At 35.1% G+C, this 17,864-nt stretch overlaps 2 protein-coding genes across 2 annotated transcripts; both read right to left on the bottom strand.

Annotated features, from left to right (window-relative positions):
- Positions 1-330: 330 nt before the first annotated feature.
- LOC114316200 (argininosuccinate synthase, chloroplastic) lies at positions 331-10,751 on the bottom strand. Its single transcript, XM_082922530.1, has 10 exons — positions 10,417-10,751; positions 9,917-9,975; positions 9,671-9,752; positions 8,936-9,077; positions 8,436-8,484; positions 8,057-8,239; positions 2,644-2,718; positions 2,337-2,522; positions 1,310-1,398; positions 331-1,206 (listed from the first exon to the last, which is right to left on the bottom strand). Exons 1-10 carry the CDS (start codon positions 10,481-10,483, stop codon positions 660-662), a joined length of 1,479 nt encoding a protein of 492 aa, XP_082778656.1. The 5' UTR covers positions 10,484-10,751; the 3' UTR covers positions 331-659.
- On the bottom strand, positions 5,814-6,804 carry LOC145823175 (uncharacterized). Its single transcript, XM_082922531.1, has one exon. It carries the CDS (start codon positions 6,671-6,673, stop codon positions 5,936-5,938), a length of 738 nt encoding a protein of 245 aa, XP_082778657.1. The 5' UTR covers positions 6,674-6,804; the 3' UTR covers positions 5,814-5,935.
- Positions 10,752-17,864: the final 7,113 nt, after the last annotated feature.

Here is a 17,864-nt window from a genome sequence, read left to right as displayed (position 1 = left end):
TTTAAAATGCAGCATGTGAACTAACCGCAAGTTTTATTTCAATAATTTAGATTGACAAAAATGCGAAAAACTGAGACTCGAATGGTACGGAAAATATTATCTTACCGTTAAGAGAATAAAAAAAAGTCCTAAAACGACGTCGTTTTGAGATTTCGAACCATTCGAGCCTTGATTTTTCGAACTCTGTAGCGGTGTTCTTTAAACTGATTACATTATATTTTAAAATACTGTCATCCTTTTTTTCTAAGATGAATTTAATGAAATAATATATAATATATAATTACAATTACAATTACAATTCAATTAGCTCAGATCAACACAAGTGAAAAATAAGCAAGTCACGCCAAGAAAAATCCCATTTTCATGGCTTCTCAATTGCCAAAGCTATATTACAACCTTCAATATTATTCTCTCTCATTGTTATATATATTCAACCAGCAATTGGCAAAGCCAAAACTCTATTAAACAAGCTCACCAGGTGAGAGTTAGTAGCAGAACCTACTAAAATAACATTTATTAAGTAGCGCCAAGACAGATTACATTCATAGGCAGAGCTGGTAAACAACAAAGATAAGAGAGAGAATCACCAGTTGTTATTAACTTCGACCCAAAAGCCCAAAATCTGAAGTTGCAACACCCACCCAGAAAACTACGTGGTCTCAATTCTCAAGCATCGCTCGAACCCTCATTGGAAGTCCATAAAGCCGAATGAATCCAGCAGCATCGGCCTGATCATAGATCTGCCCGCTCTCAAACGATGAGATATCTTGCCTGTATAGACTATAGGGGCTTTTTCGTCCAGTCACAGTAACTGAACCTTTGTACAGTTTGAGAGTCACCGATCCAGTGGTAGTTGCTGTGATCTTCTCCATGAACGCATCCATTGACTCGCGAAGTGGGTCAAACCACCTGCCTGCGTACACCAGCTCGGCATATTTGAGGGCAAGGGTGTCTTTTACTTGAATTGTTTCACGATCAAGCGTTAGAGATTCAAGTTCGAGTGCAGCGGCAAAGAGGATGGTCCCACCTGGAGTTTCATAGACTCCACGACTTTTCATACCAACAAGACGGTTTTCCACCATGTCGATGCGGCCAATTCCGTGTCTCCCACCAATTTCGTTTAGCTCGGAGAGAAGAGATGCAGGGGAGAGCTCCTTTCCGTTCACTGAAATGGGGAGTCCTGAAACTATCCCAATTTCTACATATCTGCGTGGGATTCGAGCACATGTAAAGGAAATAAACAAGTGAATAAATCAAAAAGAGCAACTAATGTAAAGGAATTGAAATGCACATTAAACAAGAAACTTACTCAGGTTGGTTAGGTGCATCTTCTGGGTCAACGGACATCATGTACATATCCTTCTGCGGCTCATTTGCTGGGTCTTCCAGGATGTCTCCCTTCATTGCAAAACCAGACACAGAGAGAGAGAGAGAACAAAGAAATTCTTAGTTCATACTTCTATGAAAGAATTAAGACCTCGGATTTTTTTTAATAAGTAAAATTCACTAATCAAATGCCACAAAAGGGGCGCAGACTGTACTGTACACACCGTATACAAAAAGTAAGAGACCAAAAAATCCCAGGTAGGCATGTATTCAATACTAAAAAGACACAAAATCAAGTATGGAGAGAGGACTGTTCTCCCCAAGCCCAAAAAAAGAATGGAGAAAAAAATAGTTCCTTTCAAACACAAAATAGACTTCTCACAACTATCAAAACACCTCTGGTTTCTCTCATTCCACATACGCATGTAAGGCAGAGAGGAACTGCTCCCATGCCATCTGACATCTACTCCTCAGACAAAAGGACAATAAAAAACAAGGGAAGAAGACAATAACAAGATTGAGTCAACTAAATCCCATAAGTTTGACTTGTAACAAAATAACTGACATCAAGAAATTTGTATACAAAAATTCAGCAAAAAGTACCATACAAGAACATCTATATAACAATTACTAAATTGAGGCTCCATTTTTTTCTCCTTGACAATTCCAAACAAACATGTTTCAAAGGTTTAACATGTACATTAGTAACTATAAGATTTACAGTGACAATCAAGAAAAAAACAAGGCACGCACGACCTGTCTTGACACCAGTCCTCATAAATGACTTGCAGACTTTAACTCCAAACAATCATCACTCAAGATCAACAAACAAAACTACATAACCTTAATTCCAGAAATTGAACTGTGTATTGAGCTCAGCATAAACCAAACAAATAAAATAAAGAGGAAAAAAGAAAAGAGAGTGGGGGTATTGTTGCCAACAACTAATGTTGGCAACAGGATATATACTATAAGCAGCCAAAAACCCAAAACAAAAACTTGCAGAATACCTCGTGACTGAGGTGCCATAAGTTCCTGTCTCTGCTGTAAATGGATTTCTTGGTCACTGGGACAGGTACATTATGTTTCTTAGCATATTCAATAGCATCTTCTCTCCCTCTGATTTCCCATTCCCTCCAGGGAGCCACAACATTGAGTTCAGGATTTAGAGCAAAGAAAGTGAGCTCAAAGCGAACCTGTATATATAAAAAGGCAGGACTGTTGAGTAATTTACAAGATCTGCCATGTTAACTTTTAAAAACAATAACAAACACTGATTTTTTTTATTTTTTATTTTTTTTGGTTGCAGAAGCATGCCTGATCGTTTCCCTTCCCAGTACATCCATGAGAAACAGCATCAGCTCCAACTTCTCTAGCAACATCAACCATGGCCTACCATTGAAGATGAATGATAAGAGTGTATAACTTGTACAAGACAACTAAAACAGATCCTCAAATCTGGTAAAATTCAAACTCAAGAGATCATAAAAGCCAAGCAGCAACGCAGATCCTCCATCGGAAAAGAAAACTTGTGCTTTACATTTTGAGATACTAAATACATTAAAAGATAGGGAAGAAACCCAACTATATGAAACAGCAAACAGATGACACAACAGCCACTGGTAGGAAAATGATTCACTTCTCTAAAAGAAACAATGGCAAGTGAGCATCGTTTTACCTACAAATGTTCACAAGCTTTACACTTGTCACAACTACCTCAATCCAACACATTGCCAAGAAATTAGCTGAGTTTGACAATTTGAACCATCAAAGAAACATTTCTATACTGAAGCATCCGTATATGGGAAAAGAACATTACTTCTACATTAACTAGTAATTTGACTACCCTCCATCCCTTCCGCCACCAAACATCCCGACTCTTGATTAGAAGGGGATTATTGTAAGGCATATGTTTCCTTCCTAGATTGTCAGGTAGGATACTGAGATGTCCATCTGAATTCAACTGAAAAGGCCAATTTGTTATAGGGTGCTGCATTCATCTCTGAAGCATAATATCATGTGCCAAAGAGTCAAACTTCAGCCCCATTATAATAATAAAAAAAGAAGTGTTTTTAATCTAATTCCAATGAATAGAAGGAGATACAGTAATACCATGTAAAATTTAATGTATAAAGAGAAATAGAGAGAGAATAAATTGTATGTATTATTGATTTATGTGTAATGTTATTGTTGATCTATTGAATGTTACAATGATTCCTATATATAGAAGAGTAGGTGGTAGTAGGTGGTAGATGGAGTAGGTAAAGTGGAGGCAGTAGGTGGAGTAGGTGAAGTGGAGGTGGTAGTGGTGTAGTGGGTTTAGTGGAGTAGGTGAGGTGGTAGTGGTGTAGTGGGTTAGGTTTAGTGGGTGAAGTAGGTGATAGGTTGGTGAAGTAGGTGATAGGTTTTAACAGCCCCCGCAAACTCAAGGGGGATAGGAACTAACCAACTTGAGTTTGGAGAGAGTAACAAAACAAGAAAATACATAAAAATAAAAGAGGATAGGAGACACTGTATGGTCGTGTCAGACCATTGGTGAAGACACTGGATGGTGGTGTCATAACGTTGTAGAGGACACTGTATGGGGGTGTCATAATGTTGTAGAGGACACTGTATGGTGGTGTCATAACGGTGTAGAGGACACTGGATGGCGGTGTCAGACCGATGTAGAAGACAGTTTATGGGGTCATGTCGGACCGTTGTAGCAGACAATGTGGTGACAGTTGTTGTGACAGTTTACAGAGTCTTGCCGATAGTTTACAGAGTCTTGTCGGACCCATGAAGGAGCTAACCGGAATCAATGTCGGGACAGTTTACAGAGTCTTGTCGGACCCATGTAGAAACTAACCGGAATCAATGTCGGGACAGTTTACAGAGTCTTGTCGGACCCATGAAGGAGCTAACCGGAATCAATGTCGGGACAGTTTACAGAGTCTTGTCGGACCCTTGAAGGAGCTAACCGGAATCAATGTCGGGACAGTTTATAGAGTCTTGTCGGACCCTCAAAAGGTGTGCCCAATTTTTCAAAAGGCGTGCCATCAAAAGGCGTGCCCAATCCATAAAAAGGCGTGCCATCAAAAGGCGAGCCCAAGTCATAAAAAGATGTGCCGGACATGTTGGCGAGGCACGTGAGCGCCTTGGCTTGCGCGCCCGTGTTGTCGTCTGTCGGCAAATGGCGCGCGATGCGCGGATCGGCCCTGGCTATTTAAACCAAGGGTGAGGCGGAGGCTGTGCATACCAGTCTGAAACCGCTGAAACCAACCCGTCTCTGAAAAACTCTGCCTCTTCGGAGAGAGAAACTTTGGAACACTTTGTAACCCAGAAAATGGCTTCGTCTTCCCGCGGTCTGCTCACCCTCTTTCCCGACCTCAACGAGTCAACAAGAGAGATAACTGGTACGGTGGCACTGGAACCTCAACCAAGCGCCCCGGAGTTTGCTCCGTTGAACTTTCCGATGCGGTCGGTGGAGCAAAGAATGGCAGTGCAGTCGGATGTGGAAGCCAATCAGGCCTCGTTTGGGAACAGGCTAATTTAGTAACTTTTTGGCTATTTGGCTAAAATATGAGCTAAAAAAAACTAGTATGTTTGGGATGACTTTTTGGCTTTTTATGAAAAGATGTGCAAAAAGTAGAGAGAAAAGAGAATCTTTGACTTTTTGGTATGAGTTGTTGGCTTTTTGGCTAATTTAATAACTTTTTGGCTTTTTGGCTAAAAGGGATGGTCCCCAAACGAGGCTTCAGTATACATTCAAGTCATGTGTGGAAACCATGACTGCGGTTACAAACTTGTCGAACCGGCTGCAGAGTAGGGCAAATGAGGTGCAGCAGTTAAACTCCCAGCTGGCTTTGCTCCAACGCATGTATAAGGATGCGCGAGCAGAGATAAGTGTGCTAAAGGCAGAAAATAAGGAGCTGAAGCGGAAGGCCACCGTGATGTTCCGTTTTGGAGGTCCGCCATATGCTGCAGTGGAGGAGCAGGGAGTAGTGATCATGCCCAGTGGAGTGGGAAATACGGAGACAACACCAGCAAGGGCCGCCCAGGACGGAGGCAAGAAGAAAAGACCGGCGGCAGAGTAGAGAAGAAAAATCCCACTGTGGGTGGGTGTTTGTTTGTTTGTTTGTTTTGTTTTGTTTTGTTTTGTTTTTTTTTTTTTTTTTTTTTTTTTTTGTGTGTGTGTGTGTGTGTGTGTGTGTAAAATTGTAATCGGGGTTGATCCCTGAGATGAATAAAATATGGGTGTATTGTGCAAATCCGAATGGCTGGAAGCTACAAGACTCAGCAGAAAAAATGAGAGGGAATGAATATATATATATATATATATATATTTTTAAAAGAAAAGATAAAAAGTTGAGGTTCAAGGAAAAGTTGGGCGGTGGAAAGAAGAAAAAGAAATATATATATATATATATATATAAGAAAAAGAATCAATTTGTGTTTCGTTTTCTTTTCAAAAGATGGAGTAAAATAATAAAAAAAGAAAAAGAAAAAGAAAGTTGAGTGGGGAACAGGAGTGTGTGGAAAGAAAAAATATGGGTTGGAGAATCTGAGCATCGGAGAAGATGAGAGGAAAAGGAAGTGGAGTGGTATATGCCAAGTGGTACAGCAAAATCTACGTCCCAAACTTTGTTTCAGTGATGGAAAACATCAGTGTACAGATGAAAACATCTGGATTCGGAGTAGCTGTCACAGGAGAAACATAATCCCTCTTCTTAACAAACCGAGCAAAACCAAACAATCCCAATAGGAGCGTCCAGAAGGACAGCTCGGAGATGAAGTCTCTCACGGCTGCAAAACCGATTAAGCCAGCTACTGTAAGAAGGTATGGTTGGCTGTCTACAGAGTCTGGAACAGAAGCTTCAGCAATGGCAATTACGGAAGACACCAACACGATGATCAGAGTCAGCTCTGGAATAGGAGTATATGCTATCACTGCTGAGTAGAAAGCTCGAATGGTGTAAAGTGTAGTTTCTATTCCTCTGATCAGAGAAGTTACTGGATCACCAATGAAATGGAAAATAAGGGCCAGTGCAAGTTTTAAGAGGTATCCCACTAACTGGGTAATACTTGATAAAACCTTTTTCCAGTTGGACAACTCCCACAAGACTGTTCTCCAGGCATACAAAAGGAAAGCAAGAGCTATGAACCAAGGCCACCTAACAAGTGGGCTTGGGGCTTCCTTGGTCAAGGGCCTGAACCGGTCAGGCATGGTACTGTGCCCAGAGTGTACCCAGTAAAGGGTAGTAGAGAGGGATGATTGTGAAGAGGACGCTTTCGAAGCTGCCGTTGCCGACTTGGATGACGCCGATGAAGGTGGTGATGATATTATAGCGAAAGTGACTTTCGACATGAATGAAGTGCCTACAAGGGTTCCACCAGATAGCCCTTTGGCACCTCAATGGTATAGACTAGAGCATCGGAAAGGTGAGACCAAGGTGAAAGGAGAGGAGGTATGTGTTGAGGTCCGGCGGGCGGCCAAGGCGAGACTGCCGCCCGCCGGTGAAGCAGAATGACTAGGTTGTTAACCTTGCTCTGATACCATGTAAAATTTAATGTATAAAGAGAAATAGAGAGAGAATAAATTGTATGTATTATTGATTTATGTGTAATGTTATTGTTGATCTATTGAATGTTACAATGATTCCTATATATAGAAGAGTAGGTGGTAGTAGGTGGTAGATGGAGTAGGTAAAGTGGAGGTGGTAGGTGGAGTAGGTGAAGTGGAGGTGGTAGTGGTGTAGTGGGTTTAGTGGAGTAGGTGAGGTGGTAGTGGTGTAGTGGGTTAGGTTTAGTGGGTGAAGTGGGTGATAGGTTGGTGAAGTAGGTGATAGGTTTTAACAAAGGAGATTACTGTAAGGCCTATGTTTCCTCCCTAGATGTTCAGGTAAGATTCTGAGAAGTCCATCTGAATTTAACTGAAAGGAAAATTTGTTATAGGATGCTGCATTCATCTCTGAGCCATAATATCACGTGCCAAAGAGCCAAACTTCAGCCCCATATTATCAAAAAGGTGTTTTAACTCTAATTCCCATGAATAGAAGGGGGGATAAATAAAATAAAAAGAAAATTGCTGAAATGCTTATGTTTCCTTCCTAGATGTTCAGGTAGGATTTTGAGAAGTCCATCTGAATTCAACTGAAAGGACCAACTTCTTATTGGGTGCTGCATTCATCTCTGAGGCATAATGTCGTTGGCCAAAGAGCCAAACTTCAGCCCCATTATCAAAAGAGTGTTTAACTCTAATTCCCACGAATAGAAATGCATGTACTTGCAAATAATAGGTTTTACCAAACAGTAACATTTCAAATAAAAACAAACATGACACGCAGACACGTGAAATAGCACATAAAACATGGGTAATTTAATTCATTAAGTAACAAGATGTAGACCATGTAGAAAATTATGGAGACAACAGGAAGCTTATACTAGCAAAGAGAAGAAAAAGAAAATGGAAGAATGCAGTATGTGAGCTTTTAGTCATCTCAGATTCTTAAGGGGAGAGAAAGCTTTCTCATTTGGTTTAATAGACAATACCAAAAGGGACTTGCTTCCACATGCATGCCTATCTTTCTTAGTGAGCTGAAGTGAATGTGAAACCGATTATAAGAGCTGACACTGAATGAAGATAGCTTAAAAATTGCAGCTATGCATCTACATAAGTAAAAGACATTTAACAGAAGCAGTTGCATATAATCACTATTAATCTCAATTCTTAATCATCCTTGTTGCTCACCTTGGCAATAACAGGGCGGGCCATTGAGGTCCCTAGCAAGTACTTCCTTTCATAGATTGCGCCAGCTCGCAAACAAGGATATATGTAGTCTTTCACAAATTCCTCCCTCAAATCCTTCACGACTAATTGGCAAGCTCCACTTGCCTTGGCTTTTTCTTCCAAACCTTTCAATTCACTTACACCCTGTTGAAAATTAGCATTTGGTATCACACGCATGGGTAAAACAATGACACACATATGAAGTTCATCATGCTATTGCACAAACAAAAGAATATAACCTCAGCTTAAACTACTCTTTATTTAATAGAAATCACCAAGTAGTAGATTGAAAGAAAAATTCAAAGCTTAAAGTATGTGAATATTTCAAATTACAACATACTTGACCAACATCTGCAGTGAAGCAAACCACCTCGCAGCCATAATTCTCCCTGCAATATGCAAAATGATACAAGATTACACAAACAGAGAATATAATAATTTAAAAGGATATGCAGTTAATGCTCCAGAATACAAGAAGCACTATGAGTAAGTAAAAGCAAAATTATAGAACATATCACAAGCATGAACATGAGCTGGAAAAAAAAAATGCTATTTGTAGCATGGAACTGAAGAATATGCAGCCGGCACTCTCTCCATAAAGTTACATCTTAAACTCGACATTAAACAGAAATGTTACACCAGGACATGTCATGTGCTTTTTTGTCCCATCCAACAAATAGAAATCAACACCAGTTTAAGACTGAATATACCACACTACTTAGAATGGTAGTTGTTCTTTGAAAAATAGGATGTCTATAACATGTAGGTGCTTGCAAATAACGATGTATTTTCAGATACAACACAAGAGTAAACATGCCTTGACAAAATTTTTGAGCCTACCTTAGCCATGGGACAATGACTGAGGTATCTAAACCACCACTATAGGCCAAAACCACTTTATTTAATTTTTTGCGTAAAACTCCCCCACTGCCAGCTGAAGAGGTTACCGTCTCTTTTTCACTGCTCAAAATCGCTTGAATAGCTGCACTTTTAAGGCCAAAAATTAAAGAAAATGCAAGAAAAAGGAATAAATGAAATACCAAACAGAATATATCAAGAGCTTTAGAAAATGTACAAGAAATATACCACCGAGTAATTATCCAAGGTTGGAGTCTTTTTAGTTCCATTTTGATGTTATGTAATAAGATGAGAAAAATAACAAGCTGAAACTATAGTAATAATTTGAAAAGGGTCAACCGTATCTCAATACTTATGATTTATCAGACAAAAGACTGATATTGTGGAAAAATGAAGGTGTGGTGAACAAAACCCAAAACAGAAAAGGTATTACTTAGAAGGAAAGTACAATAACAATAAAAAGGCCTAACATGATACGTTAAAAAAACTATTGCCACTAATATACTTTATAAAAATATATTGTCACTAGTAAAGAAATCAACATGAGTTCCTTTTATCTGTGAAACTCCAAAAGCAACCCCCTTGTCCTTGTTGTGTGAATTTGTTCCATCAATCGTCATCATATAAAAAAGTATGGCAACATATAGATTATAGAATTCCACAATTTTAAATTGCAAACAAAATGGACTATAGAAACACAAACACTTAGCTTGATACCTTTATTGGTACAAGCTTTAGTAAGATTCCCATTGCTATGAACAATTGTGTGCCCATAAAGCTCACTCGCTCTCGCCCCTAGCTGCCATACCCAAAAAGAAAAAGAAAATCAAAATAGCATAAAATAATCCCATCAATACCTTCACACAAATAACCCATCTATCATGTATGACACCCAAAAAAATATTAAAATTTAAATAAATAATAATAACAAATCTTGATCGAGGGGAAATAAAAGACTACTACCTCTTGGAATGAAGGCAACTTCTTTGAACAGCATACTTTATCAGGATGTAGGAATGGATCTGTAAATGAAACAAATTTTATTACAATTAGAAGCTTAGCAAATACCCACCAAAAAAAAAAAAAAAAAAAAAGAGAAATTAAATGTCTGTATTCGCATAAATAGTTAATTTCTCACCATATCATCAATTTCTGGTCTGATGTATGCTATGAAAAAAAAAAAAGAGGGATAAATTACAGTCCCTACGTTTCTCCTGTGTGTCATTTTAGTCCTTTAATTTCGTGTCAACTTAAGTCTAATTGATAACGATGATTAGGGTATTTGAAACAAAATAGTCATTGAATTGGTTGAGATAAAATCATAAATTTAAAATCAAAATCAAGCTAATTAAAATTACAAAGACATGACATGAGAACAAAATGTAGGGAGTGTTAAAAAAAAAAACGAAACACATACACACACAAAGAAATGTACGAGTGAGTGAGTGAGTGAGTGAGAATACCTTGCTTGGGTCCGTAGAAGATGAAGTTGGGAGATGAACTCGATGAGATGGCCTGTAACTGAGCCATTGTTGTTGGAATCTCTGGCTCTCTCACCTCACTGTGCTTGTGGTGTGGACAAGGCTGAAAAGACCTAACCTTTTTTTTGAAAAGACCAAACCTGCACTACTATTCTAGGGTTTTAAGGGGAAGCGGAGTTTGAAATATGTTACGACGCCGTTTTCTCTCATCAAGGATCACCACGCACACGACACGGGAGACTATTGGCTCCCTGGCTGGCTGTGTCCAAATTCAAAACTCCAATGTGTGGATCCGTTTGGATGAGGGGTTTTTATTTAGGAAGCGGCTTTGGTCCAGTTTAAGATCGGACAGATCGTGTTGTTGGGCCTATGGAGGCTCATCACAGGTCTCGTTTTGATAATCCGAACTGTTCAATATGTAGAACTCATCAAGTACTATATGTATATAAAAAATCACGTTGATTGGATATCGATAGCTATGTGAACAAAATAGTTTTTTATCAACCATTAATTGTTTCACCGTCCATTTTTTTTATACAAAACTGATTTGATCACATAGCTATTGATATCCGATCAATGTGATTTTCTATATGCATGTAGTACTCGAAGATTTCTACGCATTGAACGGTTTAGATTATTAAAATGGGCCCCAAAAATAGGCCCCATGGACCGAACTGGACGGATCCAGTCTTGATCTCAACTTCAAACAAGCTGGGCCCTTTATTTATTTCAATGGTAAGTTAGGCACTATTTGATATAAAAGGGGTTGTTTGGAGAGATAGGTTAAAAGTTAGGTTGTGTTTAGCGTGATTTTCAAATCAAGTTTTTATCCTTATATTTGAATGTTATGTTTGGTTTGAATTTTGAAAATATGTTTAATAAATTAGATAATTTTTAAATTTTTTATCTATTCGGTCGTCTGCTCGCTTGAATGGAATAGTACAATTTTTTTTTTGGCAATTGTCAATCGGCACCTGTTATTTGGAAAAAAAAATATTATATTTATTTTTGATATTTTTCAAATATATAAATTATTTTTTTAGATCAAAATGATAAATTATTTTATTGAATTTTAAATGGCCTCATTTGACAACATACTATTTTAATAATTTTTTAAATTTTTATAAAAAGATGTGTAGAAAAGTAAAAAGAGTGATGTAACAATTTTGTTGACTTTTTTTTGCTAAAACTAAAGGTTGCTAAATGACCAAAAAAATTCAATAAAATAAGGCTTCTTTTGGGAACATGAAAAGAAATCAACTTATTGACTTATTTGAGTATTTGTGTATTTTTTTAAAAAAAATTATAAGAAATCAATAAAATATTTTTTTTCCGACTTCCTAAAACAATTTTAAAGGATTCTTTGGAATAATTTAAATAAACACTCCTTTGGCGCAAGGCTATGGGGTTAAAATAGCTATAAAAAGACAAAATACGTTAGAAAATCAATAAGATAAAATGCTACATTTAAATCATAATCAATTTTTTTTTTCACAAAAGTCAAAAAAATCAAAAAGTCCATCCCAAATGAGATATTTTAATCCAAGCTAAAATAGCTAAAAAATCAACCCACATTCCAAACGAATCCTAAGTATATTTTTTGACTTTTTACAAAATATATATATATATATATATAAAAGTAAAAAGGTGATGTGACCAAAATAAGTGCACTTATTTAGGCCTCTTTTGGAGACGAAATTTTAACTTTTAACCTATTTTTGGTCACATCACTTGTCTACTTTTTCACATATTTAAAAAAAAAACTAAGGTAGTGTTTGGTAGAGTTTAGAATTATGATTTGAGAATATAATTGTATTTTAAGTTTGTGAATTTTGGTATTATGATTTGAAAAAAGAAAATTTGTTTAGTTATGAATTTTGAAAAAAAACCAAAAAGGAACAGACTATTTTAATAACTTTTTAGCTTTTTTGCTAAAATATGAGATAAAAACCTTGTATATTTAGAATGACTATTTGATTTTTTACTAACAGATGTGCTTAAAATAGAGAGAAAATGAAATATTTGACTTTTTGATATAGGTTATAGACTTTTTGATTTTTTTTTTATAACTTTCTGACTTTTAGGTTAAAATTATTACTTTCCAAACGAAGGTTTAGATCAATAGTTCAAAATTAATTTTTTTTGAATAATGTCTCAAATTTTATTTTATCAATCAATAAATATAACACCAATTTGAAAGTTTTGTTCACTTCTCTACCTATTTATTCATCACAGTCGGGGACATTTTCACGACAACAATTTTTTCTTGACCTGGCAAAGTGGCAGCACTCGACAATGAAGTGTGCGAGAATAAAGAGAAAGTGGAGATAGAAAAAGCACAAAGGTGAAAATAAAAATTATATCATTAGTTCAATTATTGAATTTAATATCATATACACTCATAAAAGTAATTTATCACTATTGTTTTATTCTTTTAAATACAAATTTGTTTTGATAAATATAGAAAATATTTTTAAATTTTTAAAAAAATGTTTCCCCTCCCAAAAAAAAATTATATAAAAATGATGAGTTTTTTTATTTTATTATTTTTTTCCAAACTAGTTTTTTGAATTTTTTTCAAAAAATATATTATGAAAACTCAAACAAACATTAAATTTGTCAAATTTTAAATAAATTGTTTAAATCAATAAAAAAATGATAAGAAGTAAACTTATGATTATAAAAAATATGAGTTATTTGAAATTTGGTTCCCAGAGTCTGTAATGAAAATAATAAAAACATTTGATAATTCAAAGCATTTGATAGAGCATATGAAAATTGACAAGATTAAAATTTTATAGAAAAAATTCATGGTATACATTTTATGAACTATATGTTTATTTTAATATAATTCCATTAATGATTTAGACCTTGGTTTGAAATCTTTTATTTTTTTTAATGAAATTAACAAAAATTATAGTTAAGAATATCAAAACAAAATGAAACCCATTTGCCTATTTTACATTCATGTTGCAATATTGTGTAGGTATCTTTGAAAAAATAGGAAAAAATGTTATCAAATCAATGATAACTTTTTTCTCAAAATTCAATAAAGATAATAAAATACAAAAATAAAATAAAAATTGTATTTGATAAGTTTAAAACTAAACACAATGATTAATTTAATAATGAGGTGTGAAAGAAGACATGCAGGAAAAAAAAAAACTCCAGAACTAAGGCCTACAGCAACAACCATTTGCACCATCTGATGTGTTATACTTATCATCTGTTAAATATGTTTTTAAATATTATTATATGTTAGGATTAAAGTAAAGTATAAAATTATATCATTAAACTAGTTGAATTGAAAATCAATAAATTGTGCATGAAATTCGAAATTTTTTTACCCGTTGCCATCCCTGAATCCTACCATTAGTGTAATGTTGATAATTTGACCAAGACACAACACTCCATTAGAAAATATATATATTAATGGTGGTACGCATCAATTTTATGTTAACAAATAAGATGGTATAATAAGTTATAGAATGTAACAAGAGTAGTATTATTCTATTTTTAATACCACATTTCAAATATTATCTCATAAAACAAAATCACAGTAAGTAATCAGGCTCGGTCCTGATATTTTCGGAGTCCAAAGTCAATAATCAACTAATAAATTTTTAAGGCCCCTCACATTTTTTTTTTCATTGAATGAAAAAAAAAAAAAAGATAAAAGACAATAGATTTGTGTCAAAATCATAAAAAATATTTAGCATTACATCACAACAATTAATAAGTGTCTCTTGATCCTCGCTCTTCTTGCATTTTTAGAAGCAAATAAATCAATCATACTTGCATAATCTAATTTTTTTTGTAAAATCATTTTCAATGGATAATAATGCTAATTATTTTAAATGAGTCTTTCAATTTTTTAATGGGTCAATTTATTTTAAGTTAGTTTTGGTCTTCCTTAATTTTTTTTTGGATTTCAAACATACCTAATATATTACGATAAACTATAATAGGAGGGAACCCTTTTTTCGAGTCAATTTATTTTAAGTTAGTTTGAGTCTTCTTTAAATTTTTTTTGAACTTAAAACATGCATAATATATTACACTAAACTATAATAGGAGGGGACTCCTTTTTTTATCTATATTGAGGGGCTCTAGGCCATGGCTTGGTTGGCTCATGCCCAGTGCCGGCACTGTAAGCAAGTAATAGAAAGGTTAACATATGATCCATTATACGATACAATAAGGTACAACATATAAGGTTCTAGGATTCAAAAATTTTCATTTCAAAAAGACAAAAATTGATTGTTAAAAACGTTCAGGACTAATTTCTATCATCAAGTTGTTCCTAACATGCTATATCAAAAGTTAAAAAGGATCACAAAAAAAAAAAAATCTTTAGCTACATTAAAGACACTGTTAGAGAGAACAGTTTCTTCTAAAAAATGTAAACTTTTTTAGACAAAAAAAATTTGTCTTAAAAGAATAATAATTTATTATTAAATGTTCAATTTTTTCACTAAAAATATAATAAAAAAGTTTCTGACAATTAAAATATTTTATTTTTAAAAAATAATTTGATATCACAATTTTTTTTAAAAAAAATTGTTAGACACAACCTTTATATGTTGTCTAATTCAAAGACATGTTATTGAACCAAACAGTTATATTTTTTGCTTTTAGAATTATGGAGGTGTCTACTCTACTAACTCCTTTAACTGGAGATGAGATGTTTCATTAAAATCCATTTGTCCTCAAGTATAGCTATTTGCACTCATTTTTGTAAATTTTCTATCGACAGGTGAATTAATCGGATGATGACACATGACAGTGAAGTCAAAATGAAGTCTTTCAGCAGTCAAGGGACTGCGTGGTGTGAAGGAATTGATCATATGCATCAATTGGTTGAGAGGGTCATGAGCTAGTTATCAATTGGTTAATTGGCTTGGTGGACTGATTTATAGGGGATAATATTTGTGAATTGAAAATTTTTCCTCTATCGATCATGCTCATTAATTGAAGTGAAATTGTGTGATGATGTGGTTGGAGGTTTAAAAGCAGAGTTGGGTCAAAGATAAAAGTTTAAAGAAGCAAAAGAGATTGCAAGTAGTTATGGGCCTTAGTAAAATGTTTTTCTTTGTTGAAGGTAGTGCTAAAGATCATGGGAGACATGAGGCAGCATTGAGGAATTTGGTTTTGCTTCAAAAAGAGGAACCAAAGAAGGCCAAGATAGTTTTGAGTAGTTGAATGAAAGTGGCCTACTAATTTGAAGGATCCTGGGATAGTGGCGAAAAAAAGGAAGACATGGCTGAGATTTGGGGCATTATAAAGGAAGTAAAGGAGAAAGAGAAGGAAAAAAGACATCAACAACAATACAATAACTTAGTTTTAGACTTAGGAGTAGTTTCAATTGTAATTTAGGAGTAGTTTGTTCGATTGTAGCTTGTACTTTTTTTAGTGAACTTCAGTAATTTTAATTTGAAATTACTTCTGTTTATTCAAATCTACTTTGCTACCGTCAGTTGATCTAAAAAGTGTGTTCTTTCTTCTTGTTTACTTTGTTACCATTGATCCAAAGCAGTCCTCATTCTTTTGAAGCATTCGAACCAAAACCACAATTGCCTAATTGTTCCTATTTAAATTGTTCAGTTTGAATTATTGCTTAGTTGCTGTTGAACCAACCCCAACATAATTTTTATTAACAATTTTTTATACGCCCAGTGGGACAATATCATAATTTGGAACAATGGAAAAGACGAGGCATCAGAGTCAAACGAGTGGCCCTTCTGTACTGCCTAGTAACAGTTTGGTTCCACAATTAAAGGAGGCTCTTGCATCTCTTTCAATTGAGGAAAAACAGGTGTTGATTAGTGAGTTAAGAAGTGTTATTGATGATTTTTCTAAGAGTGTCAGACAAGGGTGGAGGTCCACAAGACACCTTCGAATGTTGGTGTTGTTACTCCATCAATTGTCATGGTTGCAAAAACAGAAGGCTATGAGGATCAAAATTCCATGGCAGGGGGGCAATTTCACAAGGAAGATATATTTTCTAGGTTTTCAAAAAATATTTCTAACCCATTAATGTGTGAAACAAAAAATCAGCCCTTTGTTGCAACTTTTAGTCCAGAGAGTAATGCAAACAATTTGGTTAAAAAGTGTGATCTTAAGCCAACTATGGCTGAAAATTATGAACAACCAAATGTTCATGAATTTGAAATCTTTAACATTGTTCAAGATGTGAAGTATGAGTTTTTAAGGCCACCTTATGCTATGGCTTTTATTATTCAAAATCCTTTTTGGATTTTTGAATCACATCAAAGTTTGTTCTTTATGAAATGGGTAAGAAGAGAACAAAGTTCAAAAAGTTATGGAGATATGTTACCCATTGTGATTTCTTGATTAGCCAATTTCGAAGTATCAATAACTAAAACAATCTGATGTCCCAAATATTTGCTTTATGGTTTTGAATGTCTGTCGACATTGGAAGGTTATTGTGCTCCAACTAATAGGCCAATTCTTGTTGAAGTATCTCTATGGTTTAAACAATTGGTTCATGCATTGCTCTGTCGATTGTGTAAATACACTGTCGATTGAAGTAATCTATTACCAATTTAAAAACTCATGCATGGCCTACATTGGACTACATTTGTGAAGGATGGACAACATATTTATAATATGGCCTTTGGTGGCTATCTTATTAACATGTGCTTATAATATTCATTTTTTGTTGGTTAGTAAAAAAGATTTATTTGGGTGAGGGTTTTTTGACAAATCAATTTTATATAAAACTCTTCAAGAATTCGAGTATTCTCATTCTTAAAGAGTTAGGGGTGGCATTGTCTACACCCATTTTTGTAAAATTCCTATTGACATGTGGATTAATCTGATGATGACACATGGCAATGAAGTCAAAATGAAGTCTTTCAGCAGTCAAGGGGCTACGTGGTGTGAAGGAATTGATCGTGTGCATCAATTGGCTGAGAGGGTCATGAGCTAGTTATCAATTGGTTAATTGGCTTGGTAGACTGATTTATAGGGCATATTTGTGAATTGGAAAGCTTTCCTCTATTGATCATGCTCATTAATTAAAGGGAAATTGTGTGATAATGTGGTTGGAGGTTTAAAAGCGGGGTTGGGTCAAAGATAAAAGTTTAAAGAAGCAAAGGGGGTTACAAGCAGTTATGGGCCTTAGTAAAATGTTTTCCTCTGTCGAAGGCAGTGTTAGAGATCATGGGGGACATGTGGTAGCATTGAGGAAGTTGGTTTTGCTTCAAAAAGAGGAACCAAAGAAGGTTTGAAGGTTCAAGAAGGCCAAGGTAGTTTTGAGCAGTTGAATGAAAGTGGCCTGCTGATTTGAAAGATCATGGGATAGTGGCTAAAAAGAAAGATGGGATAGCTGAGATTTGGGGCATTATAAAGGCAGTAAAGGAGCAAAAGAAGGAAAAAAAAAGACATCAACAACAATACAACAACTT

The sequence above is a fragment of the Camellia sinensis genome, chromosome 4 (genome assembly GCF_055761805.1).
Source record: "Camellia sinensis isolate YWXY chromosome 4, ASM5576180v1, whole genome shotgun sequence".
NCBI classification, from domain to species: Eukaryota; Viridiplantae; Streptophyta; class Magnoliopsida; order Ericales; family Theaceae; genus Camellia; species Camellia sinensis.
The sequence above is the reverse complement of the archived record's forward strand: the minus strand, read 5'-3'. Positions and strand labels throughout refer to the sequence as shown.

Coding starts and splice junctions, on each gene's coding strand:
- LOC145823175 (XM_082922531.1), bottom strand. CDS start 6,673: ATGTCGAAAGTCACTTTCGCTATAATATCATCACCACCTTCATCGGCG.
- LOC114316200 (XM_082922530.1), bottom strand. CDS start 10,483: ATGGCTCAGTTACAGGCCATCTCATCGAGTTCATCTCCCAACTTCATC. Junction 9,078..9,670: donor TAAAGCTTGTACCAATAAAG/GTATCAAGCTAA, acceptor TTAAAAGTGCAG/CTATTCAAGCGATTTTGAGC. Junction 8,240..8,435: donor TCACTGCAGATGTTGGTCAA/GTATGTTGTAAT, acceptor AATTTTCAACAG/GGTGTAAGTGAATTGAAAGG.